General features: G+C 34.3%; 1 protein-coding gene across 1 annotated transcript in view; it reads left to right on the top strand.

Annotated features, from left to right (window-relative positions):
* The window catches only part of klar (klarsicht), a 715,886-nt gene that overhangs the window by 327,131 nt on the left and 368,401 nt on the right, over nucleotides 1-20,354 (top strand). The window contains exon 3 of the mRNA XM_068361101.1: nucleotides 6,102-6,799. Coding sequence (XP_068217202.1) covers nucleotides 6,102-6,799 — 698 coding nt within the window. The remainder of the gene's footprint in view (nucleotides 1-6,101; nucleotides 6,800-20,354) is intronic.

A 20,354-nucleotide genomic window follows, 5' to 3' on the forward strand; every position in this document is an offset into this window, starting at 1 on the left:
CGTTAAATTAATACGTAGCTTAGAATAGCGTAAAAAGAAGCACCATTGTAAAAGTATAGAGTTGTAATGGGAAGACCTTAAAAGGAATGAACACGTAATGGCAATGTAGAAACCATGCGTGTTTTATGAAAGTTCCATGTGTGCTTGTAGTGGATTTGAAGCCTGAATGAGAATTGCATGAAACGCTTGGCAAGTGGTGGATTGTAAAGCGAAATATACAGGGTTAGAAAGAATGTTGTGGGCATGAAGAAAGTAATAGGTACGTTGAATGTATTAGAATATAGGAGTAAATGAGAAATCTTGTAGATAATGTTTGCATAGTTGGCATACTGGTTTGAACCTACTCTCTTTACAGTGTTTCTTTATTCCTTGTTTAGTTCGTGTGCGCATCTGTTGTTTTATTGCAGAGTACTTTTCAATGTTTTGAATTTATTATTGTAATGGTACTTAAATATACTAGGATAATTGCAGAAAATTCTTTGCTTGTTCAGTAGAATCTGTTTCATAGAATACTAAGGAAATCGCAAATATTCTCCAGAGAAGGAAGATATAACTTTTGTGGGTGCGCGAAAGCGGCGCTACTGGAAGCGACTGACTATCTTGGCTTCTTGTGGTTGAGAGTGGAAACCTCATTTATTTCGTTATTTGATTTTTGTTGTGCTTGACACGCACCTGCTTGTCTTTATTGTTTCTTTTATAAAGATTATTGCTTGATGATCTTATGACAATTGATTCAGTGATTTTAACTAAATTATTTTAAATATCTTTTGCCGACATGAAAAGATTCTTTGAATTTTTTTTATTACATTATCACTTGTAGATTTCTTCTGACTCAGTCACTTCCAGTTTCGGGATGAAAGTAGATGCGTAAATGATATGTAGTTTTCGAAGTGAATTCAAGACTTAAAAAGTTAAAATTTATTTTTTTTTTTTTTTTTTTTTAGGACATATGCTCATAAAGATTTCTGTTTTCATTAATTTGTTTATTGTCAGGCTGGAAGTATAAGGCCTCCCTTCCTTTTTTTTTCTTTTTTTCTTCAAAACAATCTAATATTTAGTCATAGTTGTACCATACTTGCTTTCCAGATATACACAATATTGATAAATGAAAATTACTGTAAAAAGAGCTATCCATATATTGAATTATCACTGCAAGAGATAGACGACAGATTCGATTGGTTTCAAGTATACTATGTCAATATATATGATTAAAAGAATCACGTTATTGGCTATTTTTCTCTTTAGTTTAAATTTAGAATTTTAAATATTAGTAGTTGCAATAGTATATTTTTCTTCTTATATTAACAATCATCAAAATTAGTGGAATGTAAAGTGGTACTATTATATTTTATATTGTATTCGTAAGCAGTTAATCCGAATCGATAAGATATACTAACCCTGTTATCAGTTTCCTTTTTTTTTTTGCTCATGGTGAAAAAGGTCCTGATGATTATTATTTACTTAGTAAATAGCTCAAGTAATTTTCATACCAGTAATTATTATTAGCACGTATTTCTACTACTGAGGAAGTGTTTTCTCGTGTAAATGGCTTCAAGTTTTAAATTATTTTATTTACCGTTAAAGATTCCCTTTTTTTTCTAGTATCGGCCATGAACCGGGCATGTAGAACGATCAGGAAGGAGGAAGTTCTTGTTCCTTTATCGCCTTATGGGTGTTTTTTTTAAAAAAATTTTATTATCCAAAGATTAATCCTAAAGAATGTAAAATAGAATAGAACTACTGTATAGTATTTATTAAAGTGAAACATTATTCAAATTTCAAACACTTACTGATAGATTATTTTTATTTAAACTTTCAATGCTATCTTTAGACACGATTGGAATATCCAATATAAATAAATATACTTTTTTGCGCGGGTATAATTTAAAGGTGTCATAATTCAAGATACAGCCAACTTAACAACTGCAAGTAGTAGAATAACAAGAGGTTTAGGTCAGTTACTCTTGCTATTATATAGTATTGCCAGGGGCATGGAGAGTACACCTCTCTCTCTCTCTCTCTCTCTCTCTCTCTCTCTCTCTCTCTCTCTCTCTCTTATGACTCGTGTCCCTTGTCAGCCTTCATGTTTACTGTCACCACCAGCCTCCGACGACTGGTAGCGATATCTGCTTCCTTCAGCGGTAATTTGATAGTTTTTCCACTACTTCCGTTTGGCGTTACTGACAGTTTGGATGAATCTATCTTTGCTGATGACATCTTGGTTTAAATTTTATTTGCCTCTGTACACACAATTATTCATAATTTTATTATTTGATTTAATTACATTTATATTTTTCCAGTAACCTTGCATTGTTTTGTAATTAATCTTGCTTATGACTTTAATATTTGATATGATTTATTGCGTGTAGTACCAAACTGAACTTTCTATCTTAATATGTAGCTTTCTATTTGTTGGTAGGCAGGGCAGTATAAAAATACTACATAATCTTGAACTGAGCTTTCGAGTATATTTACTCGATGTTCTTACACTTAACCTTAGCAGCTTTCTTTTGCTATTAGTAGGTTTTTCAAAAACATCATCTTGTTTCTCTTAAATCATTGCGTAATTACTTAGCATTTGGCAGTTATTGCTCCAGGGATAGAGAACTCGGGGAAAGTTGCAGGTGATAGAAACCCGAAGTGGTCAAGCCTAATTCTGTTAAGGGATGTAACCGATGTTGTTGGTTCGTTGGCTTCACCGTCGAAGGTGAAAGGCAGGCGGAAATATTTAGATTTCTTTTAGTGTTATAAATTAAACTTTGCTATTTTTCATTTTTTTTTTTCAATTCTGCCTCTTAAATTAGATTGTTATGTTATTGGTTTGATATACTTAGTTTTACATTTTGTATTACTATGATAACCCTGAAATAAAATGAGATAATCGAATTGTTTTGTAAATATTTGCCAGTGTCCTTGACATTCGTTTTCCTGAAGGCAAATTGCTAATCAAAGGGTCACCATAGGGTAATCATTTTATTTCACACTAACACACACACACACACACACACACACTCATATATATATATATATATATATATATATATATATATATATATATATATATATTGTGTGTGTGTATGCGTACATGTGTGCGTTGTCTAGAATTTAGCCGGGAGTCAAGGGTAGAAGATGAAAAGAATCTTACTCCAAACCACAATTCTGCGTCCTAATTTGAAATTCACTGCAATAGTTAGCTCCAATATCATTTTCGGACTTTGACTTTGTTATAGTATATATAAATGCGTTTTGTAGTGAAAGTCATCTAGCCTATATAACAAAAAGAAGTATTTTAACTAGACTTTAGCGATAGATGATTATGAAAGTTTAGGTATCATTTTTATCAGTGGGTATATTAGAGGTTGTTTTTACATGATTGTACATTTATGCAAACTCATCTCGATTTTTTTAAAAATTTATTTTTCTTTGCATTTAATGTTTACTGTTACTAAACTGGTGGCTCGTCGAATTTTTATTCTGGTCACCTTTGTGAAATTTATCTCTAGCTGTATTTACGGATTTTACTTGAATGTCACATTGTATTGATATGTGTTTATACTGTATATCCTTCAGATGTATAGTTAATTCGCCGTAAGCTAATAAACTTTCATTTCTTTCCACATTTTACGTTTCACGTACCTCGCTGTAGCATTCTAAATGCTATGTAAATTTTGTGGTTTGAACGTAAAGTGACCATTAGATTTACATCGAGGTGCGTTACATATCTTTTTCCATATGAAAGTTATGGTTCTCTAAGGAATTTCAATTTCACAGAGCTTTGTAAAATTTATACTTGTAAACTATTGCTGTCATTCGACGCCAGGCTCCTACCCAGTATTATATTGATTTAGTTGTTGTTTTAGCGATAGTCCTTTCTTGTTGTTTTATGGGTATTCTGTCATTTGTATCTGGTGTTGCAACTTACATGCTTTTTAACTGCTTCAGAAGAACGTGTTCTTATAATGAATAATAATGATTTCGCACCGATGTCTTTATTTCTATTTTTTATCTTATGCACAAGCAAGGTCTTGAAGCCTCAGATGTGAAACATGTCTTTGGGATTAGAGAACTGGAAGCTTTTTACTTTAGTTGTTCAGAATGAACTGAATTTTTAATTTGTTTTATTATTGCTATTATTGTTCAGGATTGGAAGAATGACCCTCAGTTATCTAGTTTTCTTCTAATAAAATATCAGTAATATCCCACAATATCATTAATTTCATAAGGTTATAGAGCAGCAGTTCTAATGGAGCCTATATGAATAAAGTAAGCAGAGAAAATATAACCCATTATTGAGACCAAGATCATGAATTTTTATTTTACATTCCCATCCATTCTTGCAAATATATGTGCAGATGTTCAGTGGTACTCATACAGTTTCATAAATCCACACCTAGTTATGATAGTAATTCGGTATTCTTAGTAGGCTCTTAATCATTGTGGTGGTCGAGTACTAAATCTTCCCTGGTGGTTATAAATTAGGGGTTATTTCCTAGAATGAGACGTTAATGTATTTAAATAGTTGCCGAGAGTTCCCTGCTGCTATGCATTAGCCCTCTCAATGTGAATGTGATAGATGTCTGCCTAAGGTAGGCAGGTTGAAAACTGGGGCTAAGTCTGTTATTTCTTTACTTGCTTTAAGGGCCATTTTCCCTGCTCATATCATGCAAGGAAACCCTATACACCCCAGGACCTACAAGATGTGTTTGTCGCATACTTTCTTGGGTATTTAAAGTGTTGCACAGGATATTCAGTGTTAATTGTAAAATACACATTATCGAAGCACTCTGAAAACAATAAAGTCTTTATTTTCGTTTTGAAAGCCTTAATATCTTATGTCTTTCGGATATCTAGTGGGAGCTTGTATATAGTCTTTGGGGCGCATATTTGAAAGCTCTAAAATTATAGTAGAGATACATCTTGGCTCCAATAATTTGAAACCACCTTAAACTATTCTCGTGTCGACACCATTCGTTGACTGTACGATGTGTAGCAATTATCTAAGATATTTTAGACGTCCGGTTCTGATAACTGGATGTTTCATTGGACATATCTATTCTGGTTTTAATAGAGAGTGTAATTCAATTAGTCTTCCTTTTTTTTCGTCGCGCGACCCCTTTTATCAATCTTGTTCCTCTGCTTATGTGGTTTTGTAATTTCTCAAGTTGCACTTTTGGGTAGATTGTATTAGATGGAGTTGCAGTAGTCAGTCCTGGTAATAACACAGGCAACCACAAGTTTCTTTACAGAATATTTTTCCAGATACCTCTTTATAAAAGCAACGTTTTTAATGGGATATCCAGCGATTCTTACTACATTATTTATTTGAGAAATGAAAAAAAGATTACTGTCAAGTGATATTTTTTGTCGTATGTGGTTGTTTATATTTACTTACACTCAAAATACATGTGCGTATCTATTTTGATTATTAAGCATCCTTAACCACACGACACTTGAAAATAAACATTTATAAACATATATTAAGATAGACTTATAGTCGTTCATTTAGTTGGAATATAGTAAGTGGAACCAATGATACCAAGACGTACTTATTTTTCACATCATTGCCTGTCTAATGCGTGTATGTTATTTAGAATTTTGCTTAATTTTTTATAGATAAGTTTAGGAAATGCTTATATATAGGTCTTCTTTAAAGTAAATATGCTCTACGTTGTCAGATGTATTTAGCCTCTTTTAGGATGGAATTAGATTTATGGATTTGGTTTATATAGCTTAGCGCTGAGTCTTGTAAGGCCATTCAGCGCCCAATTGCATCTAAGGGAAAACCCTAGAATTACGCTTTACGGTCAGAGCTAGAAGAGGTTGGTCTGCAAGATAAAGTGAAGGAAATAAGACAGGATGTAAAGTAGAAGGATATGAAGTAAGCGCAGCTAGAGCCGTAGTAACACTGTAAAGACCCATAAGTAAAGCCTACAGTGTACCATATGAGGTGCACTGACGGCACTGCTGCCCTAAGGGGTACCCCCTCTGGAGATTTGCAACATATTACTCATTTTGTCAATTACGTAAAAGGATGGTTAGTTTTTAAGGCACTATGTAAAAAGTCATTCGAAATAATTAACGTTTTTTTTTTTCCATTTCAGCGTGGTGAAAATGTCGGAGTAGGGCGAGGGTCTAGTTGCTCTACAAGCAGGAACCCAGGCGCCAACACCAGTGCTACCAAAACTACCGCCACCCCCACCGCCACCGCCGCCACTACCACCACCTCCACCTGTAGGAGTTGCAAGTTCCCCCAGCAGTGTGGGCGAACTTGTCTCCAACAACACCACCGTCAACATGACAACCCACCCCTAATTATCCTTAGCCCCCCTGAGGAAAACCAGAAACAATCCCCATCAAATCCCCCAAAGTGCAGTGCTACCTTTTTGAATTCCCCTCTTGCAACTACACACACCCAAAGTAACAAAAGTAAACTCCCTTTCAATCCCGCAACAGTACATTCCCTTCAGAGACCGAGGCCCAGAAAGTACAGAACCACTGGACCACTCATCAAAGTACCTCAACTTCCTCGGCTGAGCGAAAACGTGCGCAAGCTCTCCCCTGAGCTAAGACAGATCCTTCGAGAGTCTTTGGGACGTCTCAAGCAACAGCAACCTCCTGCTGAACAGAACCTAAGTAAAGACAATAACAGTCTATCTTCTTCTTTTGAGACAACTACTAATGATAAGAAGAACACTGACTCAGGAGATTCAAAGGCTGTAACTGAGATACTCCAACAAGGAAAAGAACAGAACAACACGCCAGACCCAATCAATGTAGTTTACCAAGAAGCTCAAAGAAGGTAAGGTTTTTCAACCATACACACACACACACACACACACACACATACATACATACATACATACATATATATATATATATATATATATATATATATATATATATATATGTATATACTTTTGTACTTTTTAAAGTTTGCGCTAATCTTGGTTAGGGTTTCTATTACATCTTGCAAATTTTTACATTTCCAAAGAGTTTTTCCATTTTAATTTGTTTGCTTTTATACGCACGTGAGTTATGGAATATATTTTATTCTAGTGATAGATTTATACCAAACGTTTGATATTTTCATAAACATTTGACAGTACTTGTGACGATGATCAATACCACAGTTATGAAAATACTGCTCTGGTCGTGTTTAAGTAATTAAGAAAAATAATTTTCATTGTCTGTATTATGTATGTGATTTCTTTCAGGATAGTTTCAAATTCAAGGTAAACCGTAATGCATATCTAAATTGAAAAATTACCTTTCTTTTTTTTTCTAGTAATTAGTGCTGTGACAATCAGTTGGTGAAGTATTGCCTCAAGAAGGGTACTTTTAATCTTATGTCGTTTCTATTTTAGCTCCCAGTCAGTCTGAAGTTTGATGTCATTTGGAAGTCTATTAGTGGTATCAGCTGTGTGGCAAAAGCTTATTCCCCTATAAATTGTGGCCATAAAAAAACTTTTTTTTTTTTATATAAGGAATAGGTAATTTGGTGCTATATTTGTAAGGTATGGATTTCATTACCTACTAATTTCAATAATGTTTTTTTCTCGATTGTAATGTAAAGGTAATTAATTTGATATTTTCATGTCCTTTTTTCTTTCTGAATATCTTAATTCAGATTTTTTTTTTTTTTTGTAAAATATTTGCTAATTGATAACATATTGAGTATTTTGATTCAAATGTTCATTTAATGTGCTCGCAGAGAGAGAGAGAGAGAGAGAGAGAGAGAGAGAGAGAGAGAGAGAGAGAGAGAGAGAGAGAGGGGGGGGGGCTAATTTTCACGTACTTACCATTCCAAAATGTAACGCTCATGAAAGATATTAAAAGCAATACAAACTTTCTCCCTGCTTTGTAAATTTCTCTCAATGTCTGAATCACATAGGAGATGAATTGGCTTTGTGAGCTTCCCGCCGTTAATTCATGGGCCATTTTTCTTCTTGGTATTAGTCAATGGTTCGAAAGTAAAAGTGCATACCTTAGTGTTTAACTTTTTTGAAACGTGCTCTTTCAAGGCGCGGTGGGTAGCAGTTGGAAGTAGAAATTGATGTTTGAGAAATGATCCAAGGACGTAATATCAAAGGCGTTATAAATCCAGTCTCTCTCTCTCTCTCTCTCTCTCTCTCTCTCTCTCTCTCTCTCTCTCTCTCTCTCTCTCTCTCTATGATTACAATGGATGGGTTACAATTGGTGCCAGAGAATGATAGGCAATTTTTGTACGTTGCAATAAATCTGAATTATGATTATTTCATTGTCATGTTTACAACGTTTTTGTTCTTTTGGGAATATCAATAGTTTGCTGCGAAGTATTTTGTAATTTTCCTGTGTAATTATTCCTTATTATTGATACATTTTTGTAGTACGTTAGGCGACTATTTTGGCGTTTTCGCTTGAACGTGTAATTTGACATAATGATGGCTTTTTGTTTATATATACACGTTGTAAGAAAATCTAAGTGAAATTTATGACACTACTCATGAGTTAGTATAATGATTTCCTTCGTGTTTACCTTTTTATTTTCATAGATAGTTTGCCCTTTTGTTTGACGTTGAATGTATATAAAAGAAAGGTGGAAGTAGTAGAGTTAAAATAGTATTATATACTGTATTTTATGATTGAGTATAATGAAAAGGTTTAAAAAGGAGATACACAGTTATGGTAAAGGGGTTAGAGTAGGTGTGTAGATGACAATTTCGAGATTAAGAAAGTTCAACATAAAAGTTTTTTTTTCTTTTTTCCCAATTATGTAAGCCTTTCTTCAAGTACTTGAGTATCGACTCGGGGTTTACATCCTCTGTTAGAACAATCATTTGTTTGTAATAATCTTGAAATTTTCTTGATAAAGAGGACACTAGTGAAGAAAAGAAAAAAGTAAGTGAAGTGGATCTTAATCACCAGGAACAAGAAAGTCGAACACTCATACATGATTCAGTCGTGATGTGTACTGAAAAATATTTAGGCTGAATCGTTGGTCTTCTTTGTGTATTATCCCCCAGCATAAACCTGCATGCAGACAGACTTAAGAGAGGGGAAGAAGAGAGGGAGAGGGTTGTAACAATGAAAGGGGAAAAGTCAGACCGGCGACTCATTTCCTGATGTCCTTATGGGGCAGCCGTCCGACATTGCTACTGTCCGAGTCACTCGGCTCAAGCAGATTAGCATTAGCCGATTAGCCAGCGAGGTCAGGGTGTCACTGCAAAGGGATTGCAACATTGACGCTTAGTACAGTGGGGTCTCTCTCCCCCTTCCCCTTGGAAAGCAACAAAAGTGCCAGGGTTAAGCGAATCTTAAAAGTAGCAAAGTGCCGTTTCTTTTCCTCCTTTTGGGAGACTTAATCAGGCTTTCTGTCAAGGGGTTATTTTTTTTACATTACTTCTCTTCCCGTCCTCCCCCTCACCTTGTCTGTGAGCGTGTTTGTGATTTATGGTTTCTTGATATTCATTTGATGCCCCGAAATGTTATTTTTGTCTTGAAGCGTTTTATTACCGTGATAAAACCTATCGAAAGGTGATGAAGATTGACACACGAGCTAGAGAAAACTTTTGGGATAGATGGAGTAAGTTGGCAAGGGCACCAGCCATCCATTGAGATACTACCGATATAGAATTATCGAGTCATGTGACCGGCCAGAAAGTGCTACCGTGGATCCCACTCTCTGGTAACGGCTCATCTTTCCTTTGCCTACGCATACACTGAATAGTCTGACTTATTCTTTCCACATTCTCCTCTGTCCTCATTCACCTGACAACACTGCTAATACCAAATGATTATTCTTCGTTCAAGGGGTTAACTACGGCACAGTAGTTATTCAGTGGCTACTTTCTTCTTGGTAAGGGTAGAAGAGACTCTAGCTATGGTAAGCATCTCTTCTAGGAGAAGAACACTCCAAATTCAAAACATTGTTCTCTATTCGTGGGTAGTGCCATAGCCTGTGTACCATGGTCTTCCACTGTCGTGGGTTAGAGTTCTCTTGCTTGAGGGTAAACTTTGGCACACTATTATCTTTTATTTAAGTTTTTATAGTTCATTTATGAAAGATCTATTTTAATGTTTTTACTGATCTTCAAATATTTTATTTTAATTGTTCACTACTTCCCTTGTAGGTCATTTATTACCTTATTTCCCTTCCTAACTGGGCTATATTTTTTTTTGGAGCCCTTGAGCTTATAGCATCCTTTTTTTTCAATTGTGGTTGCTTGCTAGATAATAATAATAATAATAATAATAATAATAATAATAATAATAATAATTTTTCTTGGTAGATCTGAAAGACCTTAGTATCCTCAGCGTTGGATTATAGATCCCAAATTCCAAATGTAAGACCAGATCTTGAGCTGTTCTTGACTGCCATTAAATAGATAATTTGGGGCTTGACATTTTCAGCCATTATGATGGTCTACAATCATCATTGTCATTGCTGTTGTTCCTATCTGCTTTTACCTCATAAAACTTTCTTTGATATATCATTTGTACTGTCAAGTAATTTCTACTACTATTGAAGACGAGTGAAAATAAAGGAAGCTCACAAATCATATCTCCGACTTCCGTCAATTGTATATCTTTCCAGAATATTTGTCTTGATTAATTTATGTTTTATTATTTTTAAGTTGGATTACTATTCCTTTCAACTTAGTGAAGAAACAACAGTGGTACTCTACCTCATAAGCCTCCTGCCTTGTCCTTGGGCTATTTGTTTTATCCTCGTCCTACTTGCTCACTTGTGCAGAGGCCATTGGAAAGTGGCGTATATTCAAGATGAGAAAATTTATATTTCATTCTTCTGTCTGGTATTTATTTCATATTTATTGGAAAAAAAGTACTGAATATCTTAACACGAATATTATTGTTTCTTAAAGAATTTGTTAAAACTTGGTTTAACCTGCATACCTTATATTTCAAGGTTTGATATTTCAAACCCAACCGCAAACTCTTGTAAAGAAATTGAATTGGTTGTTTGAACAACTCTCGTTTCACACTCAATTTTATAAATTTTATCGCCTGGCTTTAATTCTGTCTCCTTTAGATTAATTGATTGGTATTATATATCTTCGTAGGGGGGAAAGCTTTTTTGAGGTGCATTTAAGATATTGGTAAAAGGTATTTGTAACGTCCTGTCGGTCCCTAAATAACACCCAATTTTTAGTCGTCTACTTTTTCCACCTAAGCAATGAATGGACTCCATGTCTCTTGCGTATATATATATATATATATATATATATATATATATATATATATATACATATATATATATATATATATATATATATATATATATATATATATTTATATGTATATATATATTTATATATGTGTATATATATGTATATATATATTTATATATATGTATATATACATACATGTAAATTTATATATATATATATATATATATATATATATATGTGTGTGTGTGTATTTATTTATTTATTTATTTTTTCCGGTCACGCACAGCTCTCTCTGTCTCTCGGGTAGGGAAGAGGGAATAATCATACATAGGGGAGAGCTGGTGGATGCGTGTTATATCTATTTAAATATTCATTCGTAATTTTAAACGGGTCGCGTACACTAGTTTAAAGAATAATCAGGAAACCCTCAAGAAGTGGTGATATTCAAACTATATTTAAAAGTCAAATGGAATACTATTTATAATCTGCAGACGAGGATTATTATTATTGTTGTTGGTTTTGACTTAGCCGTTGTGTACCGAGAAAAATTCGCAAAAGAAAGGGATTCTACTTGTCACGCGTATCCAGGGACAAATTCGGTAACTGGAAGCCGTAGAAGCGCCTTGCTGGTAAACCGAATTTACCGCAGATTTCATAGGATGATTTCCTTAAAGGTCCAGAATGTTTTTCTCAGAAACTAAGAACGCGGGTTCTTACAAGATATCCGTATAGTGTGAATATAGGGCTGCTTTTTAATGCAATTTTTTAATCTCTATAAACTTTGAATAAGTGGAACTTTTTTACCTCTAGAAACTTTGAACAAGTAGAACTTTTTATATCTAGAAACATTAAACAAGTAGAACTTTTTTATATTTCTAGAAACATTGAACAGGTATAACTTTTTTATCTTCGGAAAATTTTAATTACTGGAAATATACCTGGCTGCCATTTACGGGCTGCATGATTGCAAGAGCCCGTTCTGGTCGGATAGACCAGGCAATCTACAACGAACGAATCCGACTTTTTATTAATATTGACAGTTTTGCTGTTTAGCTATATACATTTTTTAAATTATTATTGGACTTTGTTTATTTTTCATATATCATTCAAGTAGCAAATTAATATTGCCCATATTATCATGTTAAAGGTCGCAGGTCTTGAAATCTTTCATGCTTTTTTATTGGTCATAAAGGTTACTTGTTTGGAGTTCGATTTTCTTGGAGTATGACTTCGATTGAAATGTTTTTAATCTTTCTTTGAAAAATTCAGTTTCTTCAAAAGGTCCGAAGGTATAAGATGTAAAACAAATTATCGAGATTGGCTATAATTCTCTTGAGTAAAACCGTTAACTCAAACTTTAGTCTCAAATGATTTTGGTTAGCAATTTTTTTTTTCATAGTTGCAGAGGAACCTACTTTTAAAAGATTCAAAGAATATTAAGCTCTTAAGTTGGATTTGCATGAATTTTCTTTTACCTTCCAATATAGCTTCGTCACACCAGGCACCGCATGTTCATTAAAGACGACGAAGTCTCTTTTTGCTTGTAATATAATATTTTGTTGGTTATTTTTTTTTCCAATTTTTTCTTTTCAAATTTAAGTTATAGATAACCCTGTTTCTGATCACTTTCGTTAGCCATGTTTATTTTATTTTGATTAGAACTGCTAAAGTCACTTTAACTTTCTAAAAGTGTAAGTTGTGTCATTGGGCATATTATTGAAGATTACGTCGTCTACCTCCACGCAATTTCTAAATTTACTCATCCAACTCGCATGACCTTTCAAATGGCATTTTATGAGATTTGCGGTAAAACTGGTTGCCCCGTTTTCGTAGATGGCCAAAGTAGTATTTTAAACACAATGAACAGTTTTATTACGGACAATCTTTTAACGAACAAAATACACATGCAAGTCACTTATTTCCATGTATAGGTAGTTAATTGTTTCATATTATTTAAAATATCTTATTCCCCAATGCAATAGTAATTTAGACGTCCATATGTACGATATAAAAGTTCTTGATGGAGAGAAGTTCAAGAAACTATATGATGTTCCTATTTGTATTTTCATCTTTGCATGTTCATTTTAAGAATTAACACTTCAAATCGAGTAATTATCTCTGAGATGACGTTTGACTTCTAGTCATATTTTTAACTGTTGGTTTGAGCTATCCTTGAGTAAAAGTTGAAGACCTTGACTGATGTTAATTTCAGCTCTTAGAATTTAATAATGCTTATGAAAATATTACTTGTTTATCTCTTTATTGGGATAAAAATGTAGAATTACTTCCTGCTCATATTTAATCGAGGAAAAAAACCAGTATTAGATAAAATACATACTATTATCAGACAGACAGACAGACAGACGAGAAAGGCGAGTGTGTTAGGTCGTCCTGTAAAGTATGTGTATTTTAGTTTGCTGAATATATTTTTGCTTTTTTGTTAACCAAATGTTTTTGAAGTAAAATAGATAAATATTTTTTTCAGTTACTTCTTTTTCTAGGTTCATAGAATAAAATTATGTTAAAAAAAAAAAAACGATTAGAGTACTGAAAACCAGTGAAAGGTTCCGTGAAATTATCTGGACAAGTGTTTGCTAACATGGCTTCACAGCGATGAACGCTCTTACATATTCAAAATGGCATTTTGCATATTTTATGAACATTAATGATTTTTCATCAGTCATTTTGCGCTTGTGTAATTACAAAGGGCTGGTATGCTTTATATTACAAAGGGCTGGTATACTTTTTATTACAAAGGGCTGGTATGCTTTATATTACAAAGGGCTGGTATGCTTTTTATTACAAAGGGCTGGTATGCTTTTTATTACAATCGGCTGGCTTGTTTTATATTATTAAGGGCTGGTATGCTTTTTATAACAGAGAGCTGGTATGCTTTTTATTACCAAGGGCTGGAATGCTTTTTGTTTTAAAGAGCTGGTAAGCTATTTGTTACAAAGGGCTGGTATACATTTTTTTTGTTGTTGGATGAAAATCTGTTATGTTTATTTTATCACAAAGTCCATAAACCCTTGCTACTTCACCCAGAGTCAACCTGATATCTTGCTAAAAGACCGGGAGCCACGATAAGTCTTCTCGTCTTCTTCTCCCAAGAAAATAACTGGCTTGGTCTGGGTTGTATCTAAAGCTTATCATTAATGTAGCCGCTGTTCCCTCTCCAGCACAGCCCTCGACGATAATTGGAGGGTTTCGTGACTTCACCTACCCGTAGGGTTGCCGTAATCCCTAATCTGGATAGGATTTAAGGATTTGTGAGATGGACATCAACCTCCATCTGCCTCATAGGGTGGTCTGATGTTCATTAGTGCTTGGAGGGACATGTGAGAAGGAAGGTAGGGGGTTACTTTATTATCTAGGGAAAATTCGTAATCTTTCATTTTCGGAGAAAGACAGCATAGGATAGTTTTTATTTATAAAGATTATTCAACGATTTTATGTTGTGTAGGACATTTTTATTGACTTTTGATTACATTGTCGTACATTTTTGCTTTTAACGACTCTCTTGTATTCGATTTGTTCTTTTTTTTTTAATTATATCCCTGGCTTACTTAGACCTCCGTTATTGTCAGTCTTTGATTCCATTTTATGCCCCAAAATAACCAGAATAACTGGTGTTATTGCCAAGTTAACACAATTTACACGAATACACACAAACATAAATAAATATATACACTATATATATTATATATATATATATATATATATATATATATATATATATATATATATATATATATATACACACACACAGTATAACTGTATGATAGTAAGAGTCGCTAAACAGAAAGTTTACTAACTCAAGGAACTTAGAGTATAAGCTTCCTGCCAGACTGAAGTTGGGGACGTAATGGCTTCCTGGGAGATGTTTGATGTGGCCGAAGGTGTAACATTTTATTTTGTTTTTATTTTTCCTCTACGTGATATTCATATGCATACAATATAGGTGGTACTTTACCCTTTTTTTTATATTCATTGCCTTTAGAGCCCTTCTTGGCAATTACGGATTATGTATGATGTATTACAAAGAGGGAGTCGCGGTTATTTGCGAGGTTAATGATTGGGGTAGTGGCAATATTAAAAAAGGAGATTAAGAAATTCTCTCTCTCTCTCTCTCTCTCTCTCTCTCTCTCTCTCTCTCTCTCTCTCTCTCTCTCTCTCTCTCTCTCTCTCTCAGAAGTACCTGGACTTTTAAAAGTAAATGACTTGTATTTTTCCTCTTTCCGTTAGTTCTTGCTTCTGTTGGAGAAAGCGACCATTGCGTGTAGACTAGAGGATTTGGTACCAATAATTAGGCTGGTAATTTTTTTGTTCCAGTTTTTTAGATTAATTTTTTTTCAAGATGACACAAAACCTGATTGAGCATCGTCTCTTTTGATTTGTTTGAAAAGTTCAATCAGTTCAATGCTGGTGGACTGATAATGGATTCGTCTGTAATTTTTCATGAAATTTAAGCCGTACTATACAAATGATGTTATGGTTTTACAATTGTTTTATTCACAAGTGCTATAAATTTTTAAAATTTATTATTGCATTGGTGCTTTAATATATGAAGGTATATATGTACATGTACATGAGGTTCTGAACAGTTATTGTAAATCTTTGTTTAGTATTCAAAGCAAAGTTCTCTATACCCTTATTTAATCAGATTGCTTTAGTTTCCTTAATCCTCTCATCCATGGAGGTACTTGCATGGAGACGACTCTTTAGATTTCAAAGCCGGTGAAAGTCACATGGTGCCAGGTGCTAGAGTACAGCGGATGCAGCTTCCATTCTCATCCTAAAGTCTGGTGTCTCTGCCTTGGCATTCTATGATGTGTAGGCGTCTGTGGCAGCTTCCTGTTAAGTTTTCTCTAATAATTTGGCCTTAAGTTGGAATGAATGGTCTTATACTAGCATACAATGGCAGTCTTGTTGTGAATCATTCCTCAGTTGTAACGTTTTTTGAGAGAGAGAGAGAGAGAGAGAGAGAGAGAGAGAGAGAGAGAGAGAGAGAGAGAGAGAGAGAGAGAGAGAGAGAGAGAGAGAGCATTGACGATTTTGCATCAGTCATTTGCGCTTGTGTAATTACAATGGGTTGCTATGTTTTTTTATCACAGGAATTGACCTAAACAGGAAATTTTATTTATGTTATAAATGTTTTTATTTGTTCATTTTGAAGTCTTGACGATATCATTATTTCATCTCAAAATTATCAAAGAGTCCAGGCATCTACATATTTTGTTGTAAATATCAAAAGCAACGTTGGTTAATCTCAATAGTCTGCATCATTGGTACTCATCCAGCGGTCTTAAATAGCCGTGAATCGGGAAATTAATTTTGTCCACCGCCAGTGTCAACTATCAGCGTACTATTACTCAAATTCGTAGCAGGTTTTTTTTAAATCTTCAATATTTTTGCGTACTTCAAACACGAAAGTTAGCCAGAATGTTTTAAATTTTTCGGGGGAAAATGGTTATGAAACAATGATGACATACTGTGCACCAGAACTCGGTTATGACATCAGAGGGGGAAAATGCAGTAGGCGTCGTTCGTTGTATAAGAAGCTAAGTTCCGTTTAAGAGAGCAGGAGAAAGAGGAGACTTGGAAAAATAGGAGATTAGTGATAAATGAGAAGGTACCGGAACGCTCAATGGAATTATTTGAAGTTATTTTTTTATCATACCTGGATTTGGGTTTTCTCTGAAAGAACTCTGTCCCCAAACATTGAGGAAATAGTTTCTACTTGTAGTTGGAAACTTTGCTTATAAAATATGATGATACGGGTTACAAGAGTTTTTTATATTAACGCTCTCCTTAGTAGTTATGTCTGATTACCCGACAATGTTTTTATCTTTGAAAAACCAGGTTGGATTTTGGGGGGCTGTAGGATTGTTTTTGGGTCGGGGTGGGTTGTGTGTCTCCGGAACTAGAACTTTTATTTGTGCTAAAATGTTATCATCCATACATTGATAACCAACCTGCGTTTAGCGATGTTTACGTTAGTTTTGAGGTAAATGCGTAATAGAAATGTTGAGGATTCAAGTATCCGACACAGTTTTGTGGCTGGAAAAGGCGAGGTATTATCATTTCCTAACGTTTTAAGATTAGAACTGGAAATTTATTTTGTTTTGATTATACGTGTGAATTTTGTGATAATGTTGTTAAAATTTTTATGTAGACACGCTTAAAAGTAGTAAGTGACTTGCCGGAGGGCTATGAGTGAGAATCCTTTGTACTTGGGGTAATTTGTGTACCCGAATCCTACTTATCAAATTTAGACGTTTTCGTCATTTCTGATTATTCCTAGAATGATACTGTCTTTGTAAACAAACATGTCTATCGTTTCCTTCGGTATTAAACCCACAGCTTTTCTTCTTCTTCTCTATTTAAGGGCTCTGGTTCGTCGACCCATCTTCCATTTACTTTATAAAAAAAATCATTGTTCCTTGTAGGGTAAAAAGAGGAGATGGAGACTTTCGGTTGACGCCCTGTTTCATTAGCTTACTCGTCATTCAGTCTTCCGGGGTGCGTTGGCAACTGGAATTGGATGAAAGATTACTTTATAATGCCATAATTAGACTCTGGGGACCAGCTGTGATTTTGACTGTTCCAATCTTTTGGTCTGTCGTAATATCTTCATTATCCTTTAAGCTCTTTATCTTCCCTTCAATTTTAATGATTAATTTTTATGTCGGTAAATAATGGTAAATGTGTCTGGTGTATCTTCTTTGGTCTCTGGAATATTTATAACAGACGATATAAGACCCTGTGTAACTGTGCCATCGGTGCACTGAAGGGATATAATAAAGTCTTTGCAACTATCCTCCTGCCTCTAACTGCACCCCTTCTACTAAGTCTCCTGTTTCGTTCCATTTTGCTATCCAACCTCTTTTAGGTTTTACCTCATAGTACACATGCGTGGGACCCCACCTCCGTGCTGAATGGTCTCCACGTTCTTATGGTAGATGTCCCGAAGTCCATAGATAAGAAACAGGGACACATTCAGGGTTTACTTTTTCTTGACTTGAAATTATAAAGGCTGATATGCAAATTAAAAGATGAATACAGTCCGATCGCTTTAGGGGAAAATCTGTAATCTGTAATTTTTAATCTACATTGTCTGAGCACAGACAAAACTTTTATGTCATGAACAGATAATTATGGAGTTGAAGTTATTGGAGGAGATGTTGCGTGACTGAAAGTTTATTTTTGTAGGGAGAGATAACCAAAACCTACTGCAAAAATGTATTCGTGAAAGTGGTTGTTTAACGAAGATAAATTTATGTTGTACCTTTGGCGTTGGTTATGTACAGATGTTGGTGAATGGTGGGCCATGTATTGTGGAAAGGTTCTTGGGCAATGGTTGATTCACCTGCTAAAGGATATCTGTGAGAGTGAATGACCTTGTGATCTATTTAAATTCCGCCTTTTATATTAAACTTAAGTCTAGAAATATGTTAACTAAAAAACAGGTAATGATGACACTAAGAGACCTAGGTGATTACATTAGTTAAGGATTTATTTGAAAAAATTCTCTGATAAATTCTCCGGCTAATCTGACTTCCGTAATTTTGTGACAAATCAAATATGTCCAATTATTTGAGTTTCGAGAAACGAAAGGTTAAGTAAATTTAAGAAAATAATTATTGTATTCGTATAATTTAGAAAGATAATTTTTAATGAAACCATTTGATTAACTCATACAATAGATATGTATTGAATATTATTATGATTTATTCGTTTGAAAAGACATGTTATTTATATTCCTCCTTAATTTAGTCATCGGATTTTCTACCATTTTCCGTCAACTTTGATCTCTTCATCACCATCATCTGTTTCAAGAAACCCATTCACACCTTCTGACATCTTGTCAGGTCATCCATCACTGCTGCTGTTGCTCCCATAATCTGTCATCCTCATTCATAGTTCATTTACTCCTTAGCCCTCCGCCTCACAGTTGTTCACTCGTCATCGTGTGTGTAGCTTTCATTGAAATATCGATCTTTTATAATTTTTTTGTATAAAATCTGATTATTTGTGTAGTCTTCTCGTAGAGTTTTTAATCGTAAAATTCGTCCGGGATAATGTAATATGAACAATATCAGGTTATTACGTTCACGTACGTGCTTGCTTTATCTAGTTGTTTGTTGGCTTATTTTGTTTGATATTTTAGTTTCTCTCCGGAAAATCACAACACCTTGTTCAGGATTTTATTCCTGCAGATATATAAAAAACCGTTACTGATTGTGAATTGCATATTCTATAAGTTTTAAGAATGATATTTTTTCAAGTATGTAATTACAGCTTTTGTTTGTAACAGAGGAATTGTAGAACATGGTGGAATAATTGTAGAAGTTGAGTATTTTGTTCTGTTTGATCAGACTTTATTCGTAAGAGCTCCTAAGTAAGACTATTTTGTTCACAGCGCGCGCACGTACACACACACACACACACTCTTAGGCATAGCGGAAGAGTTCAGTGTAACATGACGAGAAGAGTATGGCTAGGCTTAGGAGGCTAACGGATTATGTATAGGAAAACCTTTCAGGAAAGGTTGCGATCGAGATATCTGTGAGAGAGAACACACCTGTAGCAGTTACTCTGAATGTCTTAGTGAAAGCTCATAGTATTATTTCTCTTATGTGATTTTATTATTCGAGTGTGAGTGATACAACGGGGTAATTTAAAATCCTGTAATACTTGAAGTGCGTTTTTTAATCTCTTTTCTCACTTTGAGTTTGGTCTGTTAGAAAGCATCAATATACTGGAATAAGCGATGGAATAATTAGTAGTCATATGTGAATTCTGTATAATTATGTATCGTTGACAGTATCAGTATGGTAAAAATGTTATTTTCAACTAACATCTATAGGAGGAGGTTAGCTATAGCATTGACGTTTCAGACCACTTAACGACGTATATCTACCAACACTACTTTGCTCACTGGTACTTTTATATTTCAACTCAACATTAACATACCATACCCAGAATAAATCTTGTTTTTTTTTTTTTTCTTTTCCAATTAAGGGAACAAAGATTTTGTAGTGTAAAAGGTACTATTGATGTGTAATTTTGTTTCAAGTTTTGGAAATCTTGATTATGAATAGAAATTAGTCTTTCTGTATACTCGAGGGTCCCTGTGGCGCTGAAATCTTATACAGAATCTTTGCCTCATGATAAAAATTCCTT

This window comes from Palaemon carinicauda, chromosome 37 (assembly GCF_036898095.1).
Source record: "Palaemon carinicauda isolate YSFRI2023 chromosome 37, ASM3689809v2, whole genome shotgun sequence".
NCBI lineage: Eukaryota > Metazoa > Arthropoda > Malacostraca > Decapoda > Palaemonidae > Palaemon > Palaemon carinicauda.